Raw genomic sequence first — 23,719 nt, 5'->3', positions numbered from 1 at the left:
CCCTGAGTCACAGCATCATGACAGGAAAAGGGGAAAAATGCCGTTTCAGCCAAATGTTATTTTAAAGGGAAGGGCAATAGACTGCAGCTTGCCCCAAACGATGGTACACATATTTTCACAATGAGGGTCACTTATGTGTGAGCAGGGCTCAGGAAGGCCTGTCAATAGGCCCCTTTATCAGCCGCTGAGGGGGGAATTAGGCCGTCAATGGAGGGGACTAAGCCACGTATGCCATGTGTCCACGCTCGGGCCTGCTCTGTTTGTTTTGATGGCAGCACGAGACTGGCGTGACCGGCGTGACTGCGGGCCTTGTTTACGTTGGATGTGTGTCAGGCGGGGAGAGTTCCCCCCCCCCCTCTCCATGAGAAACAGACCTCTGAGATTGCATCAGAGCCACAGGTGCAGTCCGCTTCCAGTCAAGGCCACCGCAGTCTCATGTGCTGACCTGATCAGGCCTGACAGTCTGGAAACATGAGTTATGAGGTGTGTTTGATAAAGGGGGCTCCAAATAAGAAGGGATACACGTTAAAATCCTGTCTTGACAAAGTCATGTCTGGTTTAAGTATCAATGTGTCAACATGAGCTTCAGACATTGAGCAGAAATCATAAAAAACTGTAGCTCACATTGCAGATTCAATATGGAGCATGTAGTGACAGATACATGAACAGAACCACTGCTAAGAGAAAAGTTTGGACCAGTCAATGAATTTAGGATTTGACAAAAGTACAGATTAACTCAATTTCTTGCAGAGCTCTGCTGATAATCTTGTTATGTGTCATGTGGGTTCAAGTCCCATGATTCATTTTTTTTTTTGTGTCTTTAATGCTGTAAATTCATAAATGAGATATATCAAAGCATCAAATATGATCCCAGATTAGTAATTTATCACATAGCAATAGGATAATTAGAATTGTCAAGATGCTGAAGAGCTACATGAGTTAGATTTAGCTACTATGTTGTTTTTTAGAAAATGTGCGATGGTTTGAATTACCTTAAAAACACACGTCTGCCACTCTTGCATTTTTCATAGATGGTTTCCTGTGTGTTTCTGTCGATTCTATTGTTTTTTAGTTTTTAGGTAACATCTCATTGGCTACGAGGCCACAGCCATGGGTTGATAACTATATTGTTATCGCAGTGCATTTAGTAATCTGTCCAATAACTGTTTGAAACATTTAACTAGAAACCACAAATGTCAACTGTCGAATAAAAATGGACGACATGACTTCTCCCCTAAAGTGAAGCCAAAGTGTCCCGATCGCCACCTGGTGGCTGGCTGCAGTATAGGTTGTAAATCCCACCTCCTCTTGGTTAGTTGATAGGAAACGGACCAAACTAAAAACATATCAAATCACACTTTAAATTGTTTTTTTTAGTTCTTATCAAACAAACAAGGGTTTGTTTTTCCATTGTTTGGTTTTGATTAGTTATTTGAAGCTATAAAAACAGCGTGAAATATTATGATTGACAGCTGTGTAGACTCCGCCTACAAATGTGCAAGATGGCAGCGCCCATATCCGGGATATTTTGGCTTAACTACTGGAAAGTGGGAGAAAGTTGAGAGACACCATCTTTATTCACATTCTATGACGTTAACCTGATGGTGGCGCTAGAGGAAAAGACAGGGGAACCTCCTCAAAGTCCTTAGGCTGCAGATTCACATCACATTCAGGAACAAGGAAACCCCAGTCTTATCTTTGATTGAACAAGCAAAGCAGTTTATTTACAAACATACACAGGTAGTGAGTGTCGCCCGTGAGTGTTTCCTCACAGAGTCAGAGTGCATCTTACAGCGAAATCTTTGGGCTTGCAATCAGAAAGAAGCTCGGTATTTTTTTTTCACCTTAAATCAGCACACATGCGTTCGTCTTTACAAAATTTGGTTTTGTGATCATTTCAGCTCAAATACCTTCATATATCAGCGGTAAATACCAGTCGGTCGACTGTATGTTCCTGATCTGGTGGCTGCTCAATACTCTGTGGTTTTGTGTGAGAAGATTTCAAGGTAATAAAAAAGTTGAGATACATGCCAAGTAAATGGAATAATACTTATTTAAATTGGTCATATTGGCACAATTTCCCCCTAAATTTCAGTGTTTATTTTCCTAAACAACAATCATTATTTCAAAGTTCTATCTAAATGTTTGATCCTTTTCAAGGTCTCGTTTAGATTTGTCTCCTCCTCGGAGGTCAGGCAAAGAGCAGTGTCCCTAAAGCCTGGAGCTACTCTGTGTCTTGCTCAAGGAAACAGGATTACCGGCACAGGGTCTTAACCCGCATCCACGAGGTTAAGGACATTCTCTCTCCACACGAGAGCGCCCTGCTGCCAATCCTCGTCACTGGTTGATGGCTGCGTTTGCACTCGGGAACAACTCGTCAGAACGACCGTCTTGACCCCAGTATAGCACCGTAAACGTGCTAACGATACACTCTAACATAGAGCACGGGAAATTCGACACTGATCAAAGTGGGTCTGGTCTCTGTGAGTCCGTGGCAAGCGTCTGACTGGTAGAAAATGAGTGGAAAAGAGGAGAAGTCCCATCTCAACAATCATGCGGATACTTGTGGCTTAAGAAATATTGAATACAACACAAGATGGAGAAACAGATCAAAGGAGGAATGACACGTGTGGTGCTGGAGAACTATTTTTCAAGGTTAGTTCCCGAGCTCATTAAAAGTCTGAAAAAATAACATGTCCCCGTTGGGCCTATGACTTGCAGTTTTCAAAAAAGTGCACTTTTAAGACGATGACTTGCAAAAAACAATCTCTGAGGAATAACAGTCCAGCCAAAACCAGCCACTTACAAGGCTTTTGTTTAGGTTTTATGCAGCTCAGGAGGCAACCGATCCTACCAAAGTCTACAAGAAGGAGATAAATGACGAGAGATGATTAAAAAAAAAAAAATAACTACAATCATTGGTTGCTTTAACTGTGGAGAAAAATTCAAGATTCAAATGAAAAACAGCTCTCTTAAGCAACAAGAGAAGTCTAAAATACACAAAGTGAAGATGAAGAGATGTCAAACTAGAAAAACAGCTTGTTTGCAGACGATTAAACTCTTTCTTTCACAAGTCCATGTAGTGATTATGAATGTAGAAGTCGATAAATGGAAAAAAGTCTCTTTAAAAATGCGTGTCCCTTTGGCTGATTCCAGGTCTCTGAGATGAAGGAGAGTGTTGTCAAAGCGAGGACCTGCCGCAGTTGAGTGACAACCTTGAAGTGGCGCCTTGAAGCTGTCAAGACGAGGAGGAGGAGGAGGAGGAGGAGGAAGGTGAGAGGATGGATACCGAGGGATGTGGATCAGGAGAACATGGTGGTCGTCCTCCTGATGGGTCACCAATGCTAGGTGGTCTGCAGCAGGCGTCTGTAGTGGGGCATGACCTCATTTTCGGGCAGGTGCAGGTTGAACTCCAGTGCCACCAGGACAGGGAACTCGAAGGCGATCAGCTCTCGGCGGTTCACCCGGAACCTCTCCTCCAGTTTCTGCCAAAAATAATAATTGAGGATGAAGATTAAACAACAGATACATGTCGTGCTGCATTCCTTACTGCTTCTCTCGGACTGATAACCGCACCTACTTATTTTGAACCAGCATTTAGAGGCCTGGCCCTGCTCTGCCATGGACACAATGACAGAGCAGAACACATGTATTTCCTTATGCAGATAAGAGGGGTTCAAAGAGGCTCTTAATTTTACATCATAATATCATTATTATTATAACAACATCCTTAACTTTAGAAAATAGTTAATTGTTGGTCAGATCTATTAAAGCTGTTGAGATGCATCTTCTCATTCCCCATCAGCAGAGACCTTAGCGGCCGAGGGCCCTCAGACAATCAGTGTTAGCGGTGAAGCCTCAAGGTCACACGGTCATTTGGTTTCACAGGGTTTGCAACAGAAGTCGTGTAAAACGTGAGGTTGTGTTTTAGGGCTTGTAAAAGAATCTTAACACGAATGTAGATGATGCTGTTCAATGAAGAATATCCAGATTAGGACATAAGGGATATTTCCACATGGGTTTATGAGTCTTGGCTTCAGATTTGAGGCGGCATGCCACAGGTTTATTTGTTAACATCTGTGTTGCTCCTCTCTTTTTCTCTTAGATGCGTCAAGCTTCAACAAACAGATCTCCAGAGGTTGCTTCCTTCAGGTCAGGAGATTTCCTTCACATGCCTCAAAGTGCTGTCCAGCCATGCAAATAGTTTTGGTTTTACGGTTTATTTCGAGATGTCTGCAGCTGCTGCCAGATAAAGTGGAATTTTGTTTTTGATGCTCGCAGCACAGAAAAATCAATTTTGAACAAAGAAACTTCACCATGGAAAGTGTTCACTACGTTTAACCTGTTGACTCTTTAAGAGGACACAAGCCTTCATAAAAAACAAACTCACAGGGGCGTAAAGTCTTGAGAATTGGAAATGTTTGGGTTAGAAACTTACGTCTATCAAGTGCTTGACTTCATGTTTCTTAAGATCACCACCGATCTTCGCCGCCAGAAGGACACAAGCTCCGGCACAGAGTTTACGGTTCTGCTTGTTTAGTTTGCCTTGAAGAACGAGTTTTTCAAAGTAGACGAAAGCCATGGCCACCGTGGGTTCCTCGTAACCACACTCATCCTGAGCCAGCTTCCGTATCTCCCTTTTCAAGCTGCACAGGGTGAAAAAAAGAGAGAAGGAGGAAGGAGAAAGGTGTAAATGAAGAGGAGGGAAACTGTGAAATCGTCTTTATTAACACACTTTCTGTCCGTTTTACCTCCTTATCTTGCTGAGCGTGAGCCTAATGTGGGGGAATTTCTCCTTGAAGGTTTCGTTCATGTCCTTCTTGAGGTCAGACGGTTTGACGTATTCGATGACCGTCGTCTGGAAAGGAAAACCAGAGGCGGTGTCAGAGTGACCACACTTTCAGCACCGAGCAAGGCCACTGGATCCTCGCACGCTAGTGTTGGATTCCACTGTCTCACAATGAGGCTCCCTGAGCACTGGTGTTACCCATGTCACGTAAAGGACCAGGTGATATTCAGTCAACAAATTCCATGAAAAGACCACAACAGGTATTTCCTGTGTATCCAGCAACTTTTTTAATGGGGTTAGCAGACGGTGAGAAAGAAACAGATGCTCACCAGTCTTTCCCTTTAAAAACCTAGAGGACATGTAAAATACTGAATTTGCGTACAGAGCTTTCCATGTCTTCGTCACGCTCCTCTTAAACAATCCTCCGAGCTTGTTACAGCACGCTCTGAGGTGGGTGAGTCACATCAAGATGGTTTAACAAGGGTCTGAGAGTCTGGGTTTGGAAACATAATCCCAGTAGAGCAAAGTGCAATTCTAGTTCCTGGTTAAAGATGAGGTAAAAGGGATCTTTGCTGCTTGCTGCAGAGATAATTCTTCCGAGTAATAAAGATAATATTGCATTGCACCAAAATAATTCCTTAAATCTCGAAGACAGACAATGTACAAACGTCCAGATTAGCCAAAATAAGAACAAACAAAAACACGACTATCTACTTTATATTTACATTGGGAGCAAGTCCTCTCTACAGAGGCTGCCATGTTTTTACAGTAGCCCAGACTGGACAAACTAAACAGCTTTTGAGTTTTTATGACAACTGAAGGCGACCACAGGTTCTCTTTTGGAATGGGAGGGTGAGGTGAGGGGTATTCAGCTGCAACATGCAACTTCAACTTCAGGTGTCACTTAATTCTTCACACTGAACCTTTAACATTTGACCCCTATTTTTACTATTTTGTTATTTAGAATCGGAATTGATAAGAACCGCAGTCAATAACTATATAAACAGAATCTATATAACTCAAATGTTACCCAACTCTAGGTATCGGCCAAAATGGCGATGGGAGACACAGTAGACAGGACCATGACTAAGCAGCATCATGTTGATAAATGATGTAACTGAAGTAAGACTGTTATCACCTATAACACAGACATAAACAGTGTGTGAGGCCTGGAGTTTGTCTAACTGGGAGTTGTGATAGAGTATGTCTTCTGTTGTGCTGGGATGGGATGTGGTCGTTTGTTGTGGTTGGTGGACTGCATTTCTAAGATAACGTTAACTGGAGCTGCACATTGTCGATGCTGCAGCGGAGCGAAAGAAGCATCGAGGCAAATCACTCGGAAGAGAGCACTGACCCCACATCCTTTGGATTTTTTTCGGAAAAGAAAAGTCATATAATGTCTAATATGGCGCCACATTAAATTATATATATATATATATCGGCTTAAAAATATATTCTTAGTACCTTTAACTTTGACCCACCACAGGATTACTACTAACACTTTGGCCAGATTCTCTAAACCAATTTATTTTCTCTTCTTGCTTTCTTTCTTTCTTGTTTTCAGCCTCACACATGTACACACACACTGGCCTATCACACTATTACACTAGCACATTGAAACACACACACACACACACACCCACACACACACATCGACACGCACACACCCATTTTTTTTATCTCCACCCAGCTCACACATAATCCTTAACCTGCTGAGCGACTGTTACAACTCTGCAGCTGAAGTGTAGAAATCGTCTCGCACTTTTGAACTTTTGTTTTGTTAGTGATGTCTTCTATGTCGAAAACTAACTCAAAGTTCACCACAAAAAATAATATAATCTTTGATGGTTCCAGTTTCACAAAAGGGGACGATTTGCTCTTTTCTTTGTAATGATTGGAAATGTAGAATCTTTGAGTTTTGGACTATTGATCAGACGAAACGAGCAATCTGAAGAGATTACTGTGGACTGAGGGATATTAAACTGCGCAGGGTCCGAAATGAACTTTGTGAAACACTTGCAGAGATGTGTGGTCGTACCAATACAGTGCTGTTTGCTGCAATATTTCACTCAGATTAATATATAATAGTATTTCAAATTTAAATTAAACATACATAACATACATATTTACACTTTCTGCGTTCTTGTTCATGAAAAGACTTGAGTTGTACAATCAATTGGATTATACTTTACTATAGTGTCCACTAAGCATAAGCAATGTAATAAGGACACACTGCAGTGTGTCTAAAAATATAAGGATGGCTCTCTGTATGCAGGCAGCGTATGGAATGTGAATAATAGCAACTTCGCTGAACGCCATGCTACTGCTCATGAAGCGTGAAGGAGAACGAATGCTTATCGATGGTCAGCTCCGAGTAGAGAACATTAAAAAAGGCTCACGTCTGTCAGCTATGATCATGTCCTACACTAACTTATGTCAAAGCATTTCATTATTCCATGTTTTCAGCACGAGGATAATGATTCACAAATGTGCACGCCACCAAACATGCTTCTTTACCACCTATAAAATAATTTGAGTGTTTTCCCTTTGCTTCATAATCACATCCATGGTCTTTTCCTCAATGGCACGATGAGGATGAAAACAAAAAAACACTATCTCCTGCTTGAATCTGAAAGTTCAGTTAAAGTCGTTGAGGTGTTCAACCCCTGAAATGCTGAGAATGTACTGGTTCCAGTCATGCAGCAAACACAATAGCCATTGTTGTGAGATGCTGGATTTTGTAATTTTAGGAAGAGAGGAGGGGGGGAGCATAGCCTGGCCTTGACTGAACATTCAACCATGTCAGTCCTTGTTGTGCATTCTGCCAGGCTGCGTAACCAAAACAGAGCAAAGAATGAGGTGGGAGTCTGGTCAGGTTTTTTTTTTTTTTTTTTTAAACCCGCTCGTCCAACAACAATAAAACATCCGTTCTTGCTCGAAAAGTGAGAGTGATTAGTGCGGAGACGTGAACACTACAGGGCTGTTTTAACAGCTACTGCCCTCTACGTGAGAATAATGGATGTATATGCTTTCAGGCCGCAGAAGGTGGGAGAGAGTCTGGAGCCAATGACCTTCCTGATTAAAACCGTCTGTAACATCCTCCTTGCTGCCTTTCAAAAACAGCTGATAAAATTCAGGAGGACTTTTTAGAGCCAAACAAATCTTCCTGGTTATTGTTCTGGGTTTTTCGTGGGAAAACTGAGCACAAAAGGTCCAAAGCGCCAAAAATGACTATTTTCAAAAAAGCATTAATGGTGAGATACTGCAGGAAATTTCAATAAAACATTTCAAAACGTGTTAGACACAGCTGGAGAACTTTCTCACCATGTACGAGGGGAAGATGAGGACTCGCTTGTGTTTTCCACAAGGCCACTGGGGGTCATCCAGCAGATTGGGGTCGTACTCACGAAATTCAGCCAAATCATTCCCTGCCGTGAGCACAAACACAGCAACAGAGGTCGAGCCACAAGTTAACATTTGACCCATTTCTTTTCCAATGCACGTACATTGGATAATGAAAAGAAACAACAACTGGTGGATGAGGAGTAATTAATAACACAAGTATTTGCTGGCGGGCGACTAACCTGTGTCTATGCTGCTCTGGTTGCTGTTGGCTCGGCCCAAGCTGAGGCTGCGGTGGCTGGCGTTACGAGACTGAGAGAAGGAAGAGGTGGAGTCGATGGTGTTTCTTCGACCACCCAGCGCATTGGTGGGATACAGGAACTGGGTGTAGGATACAGTCTGCGGACACAGGCACGTACGGTAATGTGTGTTTCAGCCTTAAAAAAAAACACTGTTCAAGCTGTGAGATTATGTTTTGCAGGAAATAGTCTCCCAGCGTATCAGCACATTAAGGTGTCCGGATCTTGCCCGAATGGAATGCAGTTGTCATTAATTGCTGTGTCCAAAATCACCCTCTCACTTACTCACTGTTCCTTACGTCACCATATATAATAGTGAGCTCATCGGGAAGAGAAAAAAATGCTTTCAGACTCTATGTAATGACGTCGTTGTCGCATTATCACGTACGACAACAACAACAAAAATGTTTTTATATACATTTTATCAATTATTCAAACAGTTGCAAATGAGCAGTAATGTTCAAAAGTTAAAAACTGGCCATTTTCAGCCATTCCATAAGACTATGCATTTTTCTAGCAGTTATATGTTTTATTTAACTTTATAAAAACTGTTTTTTCAATAAAAAAGCAAAAGTCTCCTTGTTTAAGGAAATACTTCTTCACATGTTAGAGCTAACATTATCATAGCAACATCCAGCTCTACTCACTAAAGACCATCATCAATCTTAAAATTTTCCATGGACAAGATTTCTTGGGTTATATAAAGACATTATAGGACACGCTAACTAAATGAACTTTTCACAAGTGCATTCTTCTGCTGAGTTCTCACCTTTCCATCTGCTCCTAACTCCACCCCCTCCAGTCCAATCACCATCTCCTTGGCACTGACACTTCCTGACGGGTGCCGCTGACGCCCTCCTTCCAGCTTTACATCCCTGATGATGAGCACATGACACCACGATTCGTTTTTCATGATACAAACAATACTGTGCCTCGTTCAATCCCTGTCTCCTGTCTTGTGGGGGGGGGGGGGACCTGTTCTATCTCACCTCCGCATCTCTAACTCACAGATTTAGGGGCGTGTATCGATCTGCGCCTATCAGCTGGCCTAGTTTCTGTAATGGTCCGTGGGCGCATCTCAGGGCAATCAGAGATAAAGGGCCCCCTTGGGAGGAAGGATGGGCGAAGAGAATAGTTTTCAAACTCAGCTGCAGCTTCACCAGTGCCTGGAAAGTCATTCTACTGTGGGAGATTTGCAGGTCCGATCGGCTGAAGTAAAAAAACAGGCGGCTGGAGAGTAAATCAGTCGCCATTGAATGAAATACTTTGGCACGGGCTAAATATTTCTGCTGCTAAAATGATACAACTGAATGGGGCAATCACATGCAAATTAAACTGTGTGCCCGTAAACTCGTAATTAATTGGCATAAGGAAACTACAGAGGAAAATATGCTAATGAAAGGAAACAGTAGTTACTGCTATGAATTAACGTCACTGGATGATTTGAGGTCGGTGCTAATGAAGGCTAATGCAGAGCGTGTGTTAACTGAGAGAGATGATTACACGCACTCTCCCTTACTGGATGACGTAATGCAAAAAGCTGTGGACGAGTTTTTCCCACGTGATTTAAGACTTGAGATTAAAAGATCACTGGAAAATTTAAATACTGTAAAGTCCAAATATTCGCCTGTACATGTTAAATATTAACTCCAGCCTTATTTTAGCTCATAATTTGTATATTGTGAGTTCATTTTAGAGGCGATCAGCTGCAGCACTGTCTTGTTTTTCTACCCTCCCAAGCTCGGCCTTGCTTCCTGTTTAAAGTGGTGCACTGACGAATAGAAAGAAATGACACAGCGGGTCCTCACATGACTCTCCCAGTGTTTCGATGACATGTGGGGCCAGTCTGTTATAATGGAAACAGTGTTATCGGGCAGACAGGCACGTAAGGACAAAATGTTGACAGATGCATCATAGACACACGGATATCCCCAGGCAGCAGACATCTTGCAGCAACAGGGAAGATTACACTAAAAAAAAAAAAGAGGGAAACACAAGAGACAGAAAAGCTTTCTAGGGAGAAGAGCTTTGCTGTGAAGCTTCAGTCTGCTGAGGATGAGGAGGAATGAAAGGAAATCATAGAGAAAGCTGATATTGCTCAGTGACATGCATGAGTAGGAATCACTGGCTTTAAGCCTCTGGAAGTTAGTAGTGTTATAATATTTGTGCTCATTATATCCAAATGTTTCTAAATCTATCAATCGATGGACAAAGAATAAATACTGACATGACCGAAGGGATCTTGAGCCCTGCTCCTACTTGGGCTTTTAGTGTTGAGTTGACTGATTTGTAGTAATCTTACCCCAGTCTTGCTTAAGCTTCACCCATTAAACTAAAAGTTGGCGTCACTAGGTTAAACGTCATTATTCCCAATGAGGAAATCTACCCTTTGCATTTGACCCATCTAACCTTTTATCCAACTGCGACTGAGCTGCACTGCCAGGAGCATTACCTAACATGCATGTCTTTAAGGGTCAGAAACACGTGTGGTTCATGCCAATATAAGAAGAACATGCAGGCGTCCACTCGGGAAAGTTACGGCTAAACCAAGAGTAGTTTGAACGCAAGATCATCGGGCATCTCCCCGTAAACACAAGCGTCCGGTTTACGCAGCCGTTAAGTCAGCGCTATTTGACATTTTGGGGGAAAAAATGTATGGTAAGATCCAAACCACTTTCATGTCAGTCTGCTAAATGTGAAGGTACCACCGGGGAGTCATTTGGCAACGCTTAGCATTAAGTAAGAAAACTGGGGGAAACAGCTCTGTCCAAAGGTTCAACTTTCACCTTGTTTGTTTTCAGGATGGAGGAGTGATAATTACAAGTTGCTGTTTTAAGTGTGGAACTATTATTTCAGCCAGGACCAGTAACTTCCTGATGTGAGATCATCATCTTGGAAGAAGTTACTGTGCCCGCCCAAGAATTAGCCCCCATCATTACCCAAGCTGCAGCTGTTCCTCCCTTGAGTCCATTCTTAATGCTACGCTAAGCTAATCATCTCCTGGTTGTAATATTTAACAGACATATAAAAGTGGTTGTTTTTTGGGAGCAGTCTGCTGTGTGAAATTGGGCATTATTTTTTAAAGGGACAGGAGTTAAAGACAAAAGAAAGGAGATTAAAAAAGAGGAAAAACGACATGCAATCAGTCCAGACAATAAAGAAAAGTAGTTTTTGCAGTTATTACACTTGACTTGACTGAGACAACTCACTGTAAACTCTCAATGAGCAGCAATGAGCTGTCAAATGCACGAAAGTGCTGGGGGTTTATTTACCCTTGACCTTGCACTGATTGGCTGGCTTAGGAAATTCCACAAACTGATTGAGCCTTTTATGTTCTTCACTAAGCCCCGGTGTGAAGCTTTTTCTTCTCTGCGCATTGTGTCCTCTGGTGTTTATCTGTCCCTTTTCTCTTTCACTTCCTCCAAAACACACCGGCTCATGTGACTGGGTGCGGGTGGGGGGGGTGCGATGCCCATACCAGAGATTCCCCCCACGCAGGACAGGTGGGTTCCCGTTACATTGACCTTTGTTTTGCTTCAAAAAGGGAAAAAAAACATCTAGAGGTAAGATGAGTCCTGTTCCATTGATGTAAACTCGGAGCCCAGACATGGAATAATCTAAAATGGTTAAAAGCAACGACTGGGACACACAACAGATGTTCCAGACGAGCAGCATTGTTGATGATTAGACCACAATTAATTTGGGCATTACAATATTCTAATGCCCAAATTAATAGAATTAGAGACAGCAGGAACCTTATTGAGGTGAATCTTAGGCTGCATCCATACTACTACGTCTTTTGTTTGGCGTTTTCAAACTAAATCCATGTTACGTTCTACACTGGTAGCCAAGGCTGTTGCCGGTTGTCTACTTCAGGAAGCAGCCTGACGAATGGAGCGGTCATGAGTGTCTACGTCATTGTTTCCAAACATTTCCCTTTAAGCCCGTCCAGACTAAAACGCAGCTCTGGTGTTTTAAAACTAAAACAGGGCTAACTGCATTTTTAAAACTTCTCAATTTTAGTGGCATTGAAATTCCAGAGCAGTGTGGACATCAGGTGTTCCTGAAGCAGAGTTGATGTGTTTTCAAATTAAAACGTGGTAGTATGGATGTAGCCTTAAATGCTACGCAGCAAAGCCAGCGACAGACAAAAATGAGTTGACTTGAACGAAAAGAATGAGTGCCCCAAAAGCCACCAGAGCCGATATGTGAAAACAGCAACACAAGCAACAAGCATTAGGCAACAATGTGTTCAACCTTTATACCACATTGCCAAATGGTTCTTTAATGTTTTTTTAAACCTTAAGGTAAAAATGCATCCACCAAAACCAACCCTTAGTGATGTATGCACCAGTCAGAGGAGAGTTTATCCAAAGTAAGAGAGGGATGGGAAAACAAAGACAGAGAGGGAGCACAGGCTGGAGGAGGTTTTAAGGTTCGGCATGCTGTTGGATACATACCCTGCTTGGCTACAATCACGATAGGGCAGGACAGAAAATACACTATAGAGGGATCTTCTGCCACTGATAAGGACTATCCTATAAAAACAAAAACAAGCTAATCAATCAGTCTATCTAAAAAAGATCCACAGGTTAAAGTTGGAAAAAAAAAAAAGTGTGCAGTAAACACTTGGAATGAATGAGGAGAGTGAACTGAGAATTCAGTTTCAGAGTGTGTGTTGTTGTGTAGTGCTGTAGAGTGTAGTCTGTGGTTTGGGAGAAACGATGATGCATTTTTGCTGCGATGTCTTAATCTTGGAAAACTTCAGTTCAAACTTGAGTCATCTTTTTCAACCAAACTGGCTTCTACTTGTGTACCAACAGGATCCAATCAGAACGGTTTCCCAGTGACCAGATATCCAGCTGGAAGGAAAGTTTTTGAATTTAACTTTACGAACGACCTCGAAATTACTTCTTTTAATATCCGCGACTCACAGACACACGATGAATGTCAGCGCTCAGCCAAAAGCCACATAGGGACACAAGCGGCACGTGAGTCACAGAAAGCGAATTGTTCTGGCATCAGTTAATCAACGAGCAAGTTATTAATGCTGTGAAAGACTCAGCTCAGCTTTATCCCACATCTGATCTGGAAATGTAACCTATTTACTCATCTCATCAAAATGGTAAACTGATTCAAACCAGAGGTACTTGACTACAAAGTGAGATCTGCTTCTCCGTGTCAATCAAATAACTGAAAATAATGAATTCACAACTATTTGAATTTATTCAATATACTCTAAAAGCAATTCAGCTGAGAGAGGATTATTTACTCAAAAAAAAAAAGCACAGAATTCTGCGAAGTGAAAGACCGAGAGAAACACTAACTCGATTACCTTTCAAAGCCAAAGAATGTGACAGTGAAAATGATGAAAATCACCAGAGCGTTATTACTCAGAAACACACTCTGCTGGTCTGCTGGCCGACGTTTAACAACCGTCTCCTCTCAGGGTCCTTTATGCACACTTGTGGATTTGTGCTCTGGATACATGCTTGTGTGTGCGTGTGATTGAGAATTTCATAGATGAGGGATATTATGTGTGATTCAAAAAATTTCAACTGTGAGGAAATAAAGATAGAAATGTATAATTCTGTACAGACACGATTCTGAATCAGTTACATGTTCTTAATAAGTGAGGACAACATGCTGGCCTGCTCGCCTCCATGTGGCCTGTAATGTGAGAAACATCCAAACTGCAGTTCATTGACTGGGGCAGTCTGCCATTATCCACTGAGGACTTGTATTGACTAAGGGACGGGGCTGTTTGCCTTCATACCTTCCATTGCGCATATCATGTTGCCTCATGTTCTTTATGAAGTGGACTTTCTTGAAGCTCTTTGGTCGTGGGGAACCAGATAGGGTTCGGCATCTGAAAACGTAAAAACAAACACACATCATCAGTATCTCGGGGCGAAACACAGACAGAGAAACTGTGCCAGTTGGATACATTACACCGAGCAGTCTCAGTTTGGACAGACAAGACATATGGTAGGGGACAATGTGAATGTGCAGTTTACTACCTGCGTAGAGGAGCATTCTCCTCAATGTCTTCTAGTGTTTCAAGCGAAGAGCGCTGAGAGATTAGTCTTCGTCTAAGGAGACACACAGAGGGGAAGTTTGAAGTTAGGGGGGAAATGAAGAAATGTATCACACCAGAATCTCACAGGACCAACTGTCATCAGGCAAAATAACTTTTAAATGAACCAACTCTGGAAAAAATTATCATAATTTTCCGTTTTGTGCCTATTTTTCAAGAACAAATTGTACCGCAAAGCAATTTGAAGGAAAGACACAACACTGATCAATGTCTGCTCCACGGTTATACAAAAATGTAGAAGGTTGGCATCCAAAAGATGTTATTTTCCACACAAACTGAGGTCAGTTAAGCTTTTAGAATAAACCAAGGTATCACCTCACTATAACTTTACACAACTGAGAAACTGAAATGAGTCAAGGCCACTTATTACCCAGTAATAAACAATTAGTCAGTAATGAGGAGGCCTAAATTGATAGTTCACCGAAAAATTTAAATCCACTCATTATCCACTCATCACTAGGCCGATGGGAGGGGGGTGAAGTGTTTGAGTCCACAAAACACTTCTGGAGTCTCAGAAGTAAACTTTGTTGCAGCCGAATCCAATACAATTAAAGTCAATCGCGACCTTTTCTTCAGACGTAATGAAACAACAGAAAAAACATAACATGCGTCCGTATTGCTCCTGTTATGTCTTCCAAGTGTCTGGAAGCCCTGACATTCATACTCCACTCGAAATGGCATCATTCACACCGTGTTTTTAGCCTAAATGTCCTCTGATATCTTCCTACAAGGTGCATTCACGGACACTCGGGCACAACCTCGCGTGGCTACGTCTGCTAGCTTAATGACTTCCGGTAGCGGACATTTAGTCTTTAAAACATTGTGTAAATTACCTCGTTTCGAGTTGAACATGAATGTCGGGGCTTGCTGACACTTGGATGACACCACACGAGCAGTATGGAGGCATGTTAGGTTTTTTCTGTAGATTTATTACATCTGAAGAAGAGGTTGCCTTGGCTAAACACTGTTTACCCCTGAAAGAGTTTTGTGGACTCAAACACTTCACCCACCCCTCCATCATCATAGTGGTGAGTAGATAATGAGTGAATTTTCATTTTTCAGTGAACTATCCCTTTAAGTTTTGTTTGAAAATGTTTGTTCAATATGACACCTGAGTTTCCGTATGACATTTAAAAAATAAATCGGCTTAGGGTTAGGCGAATGTTTGATGAGTTTTTCAAATTGAATAAAATGTGTCAAACTGTTCGCTACCTCATGCTACTTATAAGTGACTTGTTGATACCTTGGTTTAAAAACATGTTTAACCAAAATATATCAAAGTGTTCTTTGCAGTGAAGTAAACATCTGAGAAAGGAAAATATTTCATTTTTTTGCTGCTTGATCAACTATTTCTGTCATTGCTCAAAAAGCAATGATCTTTGATACCAGGCCTGGAACAACGTGTGTGACTAGGAAGGTCAAACAATGGAGGTAAATCATCACCTGTTTCTCTAAGCTCTGTGGTTGATTTACAAAAAAAAAGTCAAGTTATGATGTCCATCGATAGACACCACCGTGCGCCGGTGTGGTCAACGATCGCTCCTCGGTCCAGTGTAGATCACAGAGAATTCCCCTGGATCTGAGCTGCTTACAGGATAACGAGCTGGCTCCATAAGCACTTTGTGTAACACATTTAGTCACAGATGGCCTTTATTTCACACTTAACACTCAACAGGCTAATTCTGCTGGACCGCTTTGATATGATTGGCTGCCAGTGTCAGCAACAAACCCGCGTGTGATAGAAAGTGTGTGTGTGTGAAGTAAGCCTGAGCTGTTCCAAAATTAGGTGGTAATTCCATATTTAGCACCACAATAACAGCATAATCCACCTCATTAGTCTGCCTTGCAAAGTGGCCACAATAAAAGTAGTGGAAGATAAAATATTAGTTGTGAAATAAGAAAAACACGACACACAAAAGGCTCTAGCTGTCACCAAGTGCTCAACAGCAGCTGTCTTACGGCTCTGCTACGCCAAGTCAGAGCAAAAACAAGCGACTGTTCACACCGCCCTAAATCATGTTGCACCATTTAATTATTTTCACAAATCAAAATGTGTTGTAATGCCGTAGAGGCTGCAGCATAAAGACAAGCAGATGACACTTAAACCCGACCCCCACCCGTCACCCGTCTCCACTGAGCATCTCGGGCCAAAGGGAGAGACAGCGGAGCGCGGCTGGTTAATAAGTGACAGAGCATGAGGACAGATTAACAAAAGATGACTCCGTCCTTGAGGATCTCCCGGGGTTTAAACCAACACGAGCTGAGTGAACTCTGTATACTGGAAGAGATGGGGTGAGATAAGTGTTTACATGAGGAGTCAGACTGCTGAAGCAGACGAGAAGCCGAGGGCCATTATTCCGGCTGACCCTCCATGCTGTATATTAGGACCCGGGTGATCATAAACTGGAGGGAAGAACATCAAGCTCCGCTAAAGGGCACGAATGGTCAAATTCAGACAATAGCGTGCAGCTGGCGTCAGCACTGTCTGTGCTGCCGTGAGCTCAAAGGCTCATAATTAAGGGGCCTGACCTCTGCCTGAAGGTCACAGGAGCGGGATCATTATTGTCAGTCTTACATCATCCTCCTCCAGTGACAAACCCGAGAGATGGATCGGCTGGTTTAGGGTGACTGCACGACATCGAAGAAAACAAGGCTTCTAATTTGCTCTGATGGTTGAACCACTTCATTTTGGTTTCCTGCAGTTGTCAGATGCGTCACTATTATGATGTTGGTTGATAGCAGTTGTTGATATAATGTGAGGATTGTAATTCCCCGGTGTTTTTCTTGCAGAGCTGCAGCAGAGGAACACAAAGGTTGAATTTCAAACTAAAAAGCCTGTAACTTTGGAAGCTGCTTCATTTCAATCTCATATGTGTAAATGAATACACACAAACAGAATGAGAACTGAATTGAGTTAAATCCAAACCTATCCGGTTACTCTGTAAACAGTGTTTTACTGGATCATCACTTTGTCCCGAGAACTAAAATATTGTTACCACCTGTCCAGCCGTCTCCATTCTGTCCTTTTTCCAGTCGGACTCTCAGTGAATCGTTACATTCCTTTAAAAAAATCATTCACCACTTGGCCGAAGGGCATGTTTCCACTTCGTGAGGACGCATGTGAACGGAGCTTGAGAGAACTTTGATCGGTGAATCCAGCTGAACAGCAGCAGCAGCAGGATGTGTTTTTCATGCAAAAGATGTTTTCCGAGCCTGGTGCAAACCATGGAAACAATAACTCAGGCCCCAGCCACTCATTCACAAAACAGGCAACTGATACCAACTAGAGTGAGAACAACCAGTTTCTACAAGTTTGGCTCCGTCAGAAGCTTCAAAAGAAGCCTCAGTATGAATCAGTGGCAAAGAAGCAACAAGAATCTCTCTGTGTCTTTGATACAAATACTGCATTAAGTAAATTTTAATGCGTTTTACATACGTGACACTAATACAGCATTAAGCTACTTCTACTGCAACCATCATACCATCCTCTGTGAATTTGAAATGTTTCAAAAAAAGACATTTATAATCCTGCCCAATGGGGCCATGTAATAAAGCTTTAAAACTCAGGTGGACTATTTAGATGTGGAGATTAAACCGCCTCACACATACACGTGTTGGCAGCTTACCACAGGACGCACGCTTCCGTTTTACCAGAGAGTCGCAGAACGGAAATAAATTAAATGTCCTGGGGTTTTTTCACACAAACAAAAACCAGGCAGATGAGAAATGTGATTATACTGATTAAATTATAAAATCTCAGTGTCAGAGCTTTCCAGCCGCTCTGATCCTCGAACACACCAGGAGGGAAAGTGGGTTGTATCCGCAGATTAAAAAAATAAATTGACGAAAGTTAAAGAAACAGAAACAAAACTAGACGTAACCACCTGAGGTGAACGAATGCTGACCATTGCTGAGGTACTATGGTGACCTTTGGTTTTTGGACTTGCTCGTGTGCGTTGCTTTAACGCTGGACTTTAGGCAACGACAATTCGTGTCATGCTCTGGACACACAACATTGCCGGCTTTCGTGCTAACGTGTCATGCTAGCGATCAATGCGAGAAGTACACGGCAGATAAAATCAATTATACGAACACACTCCAGGTTCAGCGTCTACCTCCTCTTTTGCATTAACGGGATTTGATTGGCTGGTGCTTCCATCGCCGCATGAAAAAGTCAACTTCAAGAGCAACGTGGCAACAGACCCACAATGCAATTCGGCAACACACAACGTCACCCCACTCAAAGTGAATGAGCACCGTCACAGTTAAAGCTTCCAATGCATTAGTGTGAGTCCAGCTTGACGCTCACAGTGGCTTTTCTGTGCATTTGTTGACAGCTCAGACATAGAGAGACTCTGTGAAGGAAAATAAAGCCTCCTCTTACAGGCCTGTGATTATGCCAACCATGACCTCAGCGAACAACAATCGGCATCTCCTCCAGGGGTACGTGATCCAATCACACAAGAACTCCACAGAAGCAGAATAGTGTTGCATGCTGCTTGTTTTCCAGCCGTGGTTTCTGCTGCCTCATGCTGAAGAAAATCTTCTACAAATACTATGATGTACATGATTCTGCAGTTTTCTTGTCCATGTGTTGGTGGAGGATGAACTGAAAATAGCTCTGGGCCTCAGGGAGACAAAGCCAGATGGTAGGAGGTATGTTATATTTAAGGGACTGTTCTTGGCGTGCTGATTCATGATGGATGAAAGCTGAGGCCGATGTGCACCAAAATTCCCTAGCCCCGCCCCCATCCCTCCAACACGTTTGGTGGAAATCGGTTTAGTAGTTTTTGTGTAATCCTGCTAACAAATAAACAGACAAACATGAACCTCTTTGGTAGAGGAAAAAAAAAGTATTGCTGCAGTATGGGAGCACAAACTCAGGGATTGCCTTGCTATAGGCATTACCGAAAATTTCCAAACAATCATGATGGATGAAAGCTGAGGTGGGGAAGGAAAGCTGAACATTTTCCTGCACTGGACTCTGATTAGGATGTGGTCTAAAGCAGTTCTGGCCTCTCACAGTCTGTTCTGGCGGCACATCAGAGGCTCCTCGACTTCCTGAATGGGAGCGAGACTGAAGTCCAAAAAGTCTGAGGGGAGAGTGTGTCTCTTATGCCCCTGAGAGAGGAAGTGGAGGACAGAAAACACAGAGCTGGGAGCCAGGCTGCTTCTCAGAGAGCCTGGGCATCCTGCCTCTCCCAGCCAGGGACCTCTGGACACGTTTCCACCAGCTGCCCTCGGAAAACAAACCAGGCACTGTGCAGAGCGCTTGTCTGTCCGCGCCAGTGGAATATGGCGGCGCTCTATCAACAGGTTGCTTACTTCTCAACATTAGAATTCATTTTTTTGTGGTCGACCTACAAAAGACATTCCAAACGGCACAGTCAGGGTTTGACAACATTATACTGTTCTTACTACAGAACTGCGAAGTAGAAACAGCTGAGCACTGAACCTCAATACTGCTTTAGTTCTGAAGTGAAATGTGTCCATAGCACAAAGTACTGAAAACTGTCAGGTACTAAAACTGACCATTAATACTTGTACTTGTGTATTTTAGATTTTGATCTGAACTAGAATGGCACTAGGGGGCATACCTCTACCAAGGCCGAAGATTACAACACGTGGTTGACATGAGGACATGAACACCATGGTAATTATAATTTAATACATTTTATTCTTCTTGATTCTGATTTTTATTGGTTGATATTTAATAGGTTCTTCCCCATCCCTCCACTAAGTTTTATGGAAATCAGTTCAGAAGTTTTTTGCGTAATTGTTCTAAAAAATAAACCAACAAGGGTGAAAAAATAACCTCTTTGGTGTAAAACAGTATTGCTGCAGTATGGGTGCCCAAACTCAGGTATTGCAATTGGTATCATTGAAAAAGCTAAAATTGTGTGGTGGAAAGGAAGCGTGTCCACTTTTAGATGCAATTCATTGTCATCCCTGACCTTGGAACCACGAGTAGATGGAACAATTCAACCAACAGGTCCATTCAGTATTTGATCTGCAGGTTTCTACTATATCACACAGGTTTTCCTCGGCACATCAGCTTTGCACGGCTGTTAATGAAACTGCAGCTATAGTTTTTTTCAGAGTTACAGACTCCTCATCCGTGTTAGATCAAATGTTCAAAGCTGCTAAATGGACCTTCTGGTCAACTGCTGTTTCCAGTGTCAGGAATGAGAAGAATTTAACTTTAATACAACAACAAGAACAGGAAGTGCTCACAACAATGAAAACTTTAACATTTATATTTGTGTAATATGGTAGTAGGAATTATATTATAGGCCTGTGTGTATCAATTAATCTCTATTTATCCCTGAAGCTGCAGTTAAAGACGCACTGCGCAGTACTGCATTGTGTTTTGTTTTGTTCCTTCCCTCTACTGTAAATAGTCTGTCATTTAAAAATGATTAATGGATCCTTGGGTGTTATGCAACGTCTTCAATGCACCTCTTTCCCTATTTAAAAAAAGAAAAAGTTCAGATTAAGACATTCGGAAGCTGTTTGTTCAGCAGTGCAACTTCCACGAGGTCAGGAAGGGGAACTAGATGCTTACGGAGTCGTTTCACCACGAAGCAGAGTTTCCTGAGACGTCTGGCAGAGTCACCAGAGGGAGGAGAGGATTTTGGGGTGAGCGAGGGGCTCTGAATGGGTCGGCACAGCAGAGGGGATTTGACAGCAGGTTCTGACAGTGAGAGAACCATGAGACGAATGCTACTGACAGCTGTCCCGCTGCGAGGCGAGACCCTCCAACCTCTCCTCGTGCCATCCGAAGGGAAGTGGACAAAGAGGGCAGCGCGTCCCTGTTGTATGTGCATTTGAACAGGGGGGTGTAGAGTTACAGGATGTTTATGTTACGCAGAGGAGAAGAGGGAGGTGGCAGGTGCGTGCCAGCTTTAGGAATGACATCCACTAAAAATAATTTTTGAGGTGCAGTAAAATTGGCAGTGGAGCATGAGAACATGTGAGCAAGAAACACAGAGAGAAGCAGATGAGGTGTGCTGCTGTGTTTCCTCTCCTGGGGAACTGGGTTACAGCTCCACAGCTGTTGGACCTGTGATCACACACAAAGTATCCCTGCACACCAGTAAGTCATGAGGCTGCAACCATCTGCGTGAAGTCAGTACACACACACACACACACACACACACACACAAACACAGCTGAACTTTCTCCTCCTGCTGTGTATTGTTGCTGTGTCCAGGCAGAATGCCACGCTTGGAAATCGATAAGTACCTTTTCAAAATAAAAAAACAACAGCTGCCTGGAAGAAATCTGAAAGAAAACGGTTCAGTTCATTCATTCAAACATTCATTCATTCATTCATTTATTTATTCATTCAGGGCCACAGTGTTTTTGTGGGGGAAAACACAATCACAAGCACTGAACCCAGTAGAAGATCCAAATGCAATGTGCAAATTAAGTCTTGAACTAACTGAATTAAGTGATTAATAAGCAATGCATCTGCTTAGTTGTGCAATGCACTAGTAACTACTGGTTTACTAAACTATAATAGAATTAATAATTAGGCTGCTGTGATGTTATGGCTGCAGCAGAATAATAATTAAACACAGTAGGAGGTGTGTCAGTGGAATCATTTTTGTATTAATGCGTGTGAAGCACAAACAAATGAAACCCTGACGCTTGTTTGCAGGACTTTACATGAAGTAGACTCACTGCTCATGTGCATGCTCACAGTGCCACACTCATGCAATCCCTGGGGTGGGTGGGGGGGCACAACTACGTGTCTGTTTGTTTGCAATGAAAACATCCGTCTAACAGCAGAGTCCTGCAGCCAAAGCTGAATCTCTAACATGCTCCTACCAGCAGCCACACTGTAATTACATGTTCCCCAAACACCAGGCAGTGGAGTTACCTCGACCTCTGGAGCTCTATGGCAGAGTTGGCTATCTGTCCGCCCTCCAGGCTGTAGTTCTGGGAGGACTGTCTGGAGTAGGAGGCAGGCAGGATTCCCTGAGTGTACGTCTGCAGCCTCCCCCTGGCCGAGGCTGGGACGGCGGAGAAGGGCGAGCCGAACGCCGAGGAGGAGGGCAGGAAAGCGTCGCCATCCCCATCCGCCGCCGTGGCAGCTGCGGGACCCGTCCCGAAGCAGGTCCGGCTGCCGGAGAGGAGAGCCTGGTTTGCGAAGGCGAGCGCCTGGGCGGCTGTGGTCGCCGCCGCGGCAGCAGCAGCCGCAGCAGCCGCAGCGGCGGCGGCGGCGGCTCCAGCTCCGGGGGCAGCGGCACCAGCGGCTGCTGCTGCCGCCCCGTACGCAGAGCGCTCCGGGGAAACCAGGCTGTGTCTAGTCCTCGGCTCCAGCGAGCTCTCCTCGTCGCTGTGGTTGTCTGCATCGTCCTGCACGGGTCGACCGTCCAGGGAGATGTTGCTGAGAAAGGACAGCGCCGCTTGCCTCCTCCGCGGGTCGATGCGTTTCCGCGTATGCTCGATGCTGGGGTGCTTCATCTGGAGCGTGGATGTGTTGCTGCTCGTGGCCGCCGCCATGGTCCGCTTCCAGCGATCCTCGTGCCCGCAGCAGCAGCAGCAGCAGTGGTCTTACCTGGATGACATGGATGCTGTGGGAATCGTGCTTGTGTTGCTGAATGGCCCAGTGGCCTGTCTTTTAAGTACATGCGTTAAACTGGGTGAAAACAGGGAGGTCACGTGTGTGCAGTATTGTGGCAGCACAGGGAAAATTTGGACCAATGGGCTGTGAGGAATACGTGTGTGTGTTTTTTTATTTTTTATACCTTTTCCTGGCCGCTGGAGCTTCCCCCGGCATGTGTGACTGTGCAGGACCACGTTACATAAAGCAGCCCCTGCGTCTGTGAAACCATCAATCTGCACAACCGACACGTTTTATTCTGCTGCCATCGGTTTGCATTATTCAACAAGATGAAGTGAAAAAACTTCCAGAGCAGCTTCCTGCATCACACATGTCATTGACCGAGGAGCTGCGTCCTCAATCCGCCCAGGGCCGCAGTTATATGCGCCATCATGATGTATGGCCGCGCAACAGAATTGGGGCCCGTCTCTGTTTGTCTTGAGAAAATAGATCAATATCTGGATCGCACGAGTCAGCGTTTCTTGCAGCAATTGCGCCATCTGTCTGCGTGACATGCATCGCGTCTGCTGCTCTTGGCCCACATCCCAATGACGCGTGCCATCTAGTGGTTTTGGGGTGGC

At 43.5% G+C, this 23,719-nt stretch overlaps 1 protein-coding gene and 1 long non-coding RNA gene across 5 annotated transcripts; one reads left to right on the top strand and one right to left on the bottom strand.

Annotated features, from left to right (window-relative positions):
* Positions 1-1,697: 1,697 nt before the first annotated feature.
* cables1 (Cdk5 and Abl enzyme substrate 1) lies at positions 1,698-23,240 on the bottom strand. 4 transcript variants are annotated; one of them, XM_034612588.1, is made up of 10 exons: positions 22,413-23,240; positions 14,451-14,522; positions 14,207-14,299; positions 12,891-12,968; positions 9,200-9,305; positions 8,374-8,530; positions 8,114-8,217; positions 4,752-4,858; positions 4,439-4,646; positions 1,698-3,485 (listed from the first exon to the last, which is right to left on the bottom strand). In XM_034612588.1, exons 1-10 carry the CDS (start codon positions 23,036-23,038, stop codon positions 3,345-3,347), a joined length of 1,692 nt encoding a protein of 563 aa, XP_034468479.1. In that variant the 5' UTR covers positions 23,039-23,240; the 3' UTR covers positions 1,698-3,344. The 4 variants fall into 4 exon arrangements, with proteins under 4 accessions (XP_034468479.1, XP_034468480.1, XP_034468481.1 ...); XM_034612589.1 differs by lacking the exon at positions 14,451-14,522 and having other exon boundaries at positions 22,413-23,226; XM_034612590.1 differs by lacking the exon at positions 12,891-12,968 and having other exon boundaries at positions 22,413-23,223.
* LOC117777710 lies at positions 10,763-11,976 on the top strand. The gene is made up of 2 exons (XR_004616650.1): positions 10,763-11,480; positions 11,591-11,976. It is a non-coding gene; the product is annotated as an uncharacterized LOC117777710 (long non-coding RNA).
* Positions 23,241-23,719: the final 479 nt, after the last annotated feature.

Source organism: Hippoglossus hippoglossus, chromosome 17 (assembly GCF_009819705.1).
Source record: "Hippoglossus hippoglossus isolate fHipHip1 chromosome 17, fHipHip1.pri, whole genome shotgun sequence".
Lineage (NCBI taxonomy): Eukaryota > Metazoa > Chordata > Actinopteri > Pleuronectiformes > Pleuronectidae > Hippoglossus > Hippoglossus hippoglossus.
The sequence above is the reverse complement of the archived record's forward strand: the minus strand, read 5'-3'. Positions and strand labels throughout refer to the sequence as shown.

Excerpts from the sequence above, each read along its gene's own strand:
- cables1 (XM_034612588.1), bottom strand. The coding sequence starts at position 23,038 with ATGGCGGCGGCCACGAGCAGCAACACATCCACGCTCCAGATGAAGCAC. Across the intron at positions 8,218-8,373 it reads CCAGAGCAGCATAGACACAG|GGAATGATTTGGCTGAATTT; the intron begins GTTAGTCGCCCG and ends TGCTCACGGCAG. Across the intron at positions 4,647-4,751 it reads ACGCTCAGCAAGATAAGGAG|CTTGAAAAGGGAGATACGGA; the intron begins GTAAAACGGACA and ends CACCCTGTGCAG.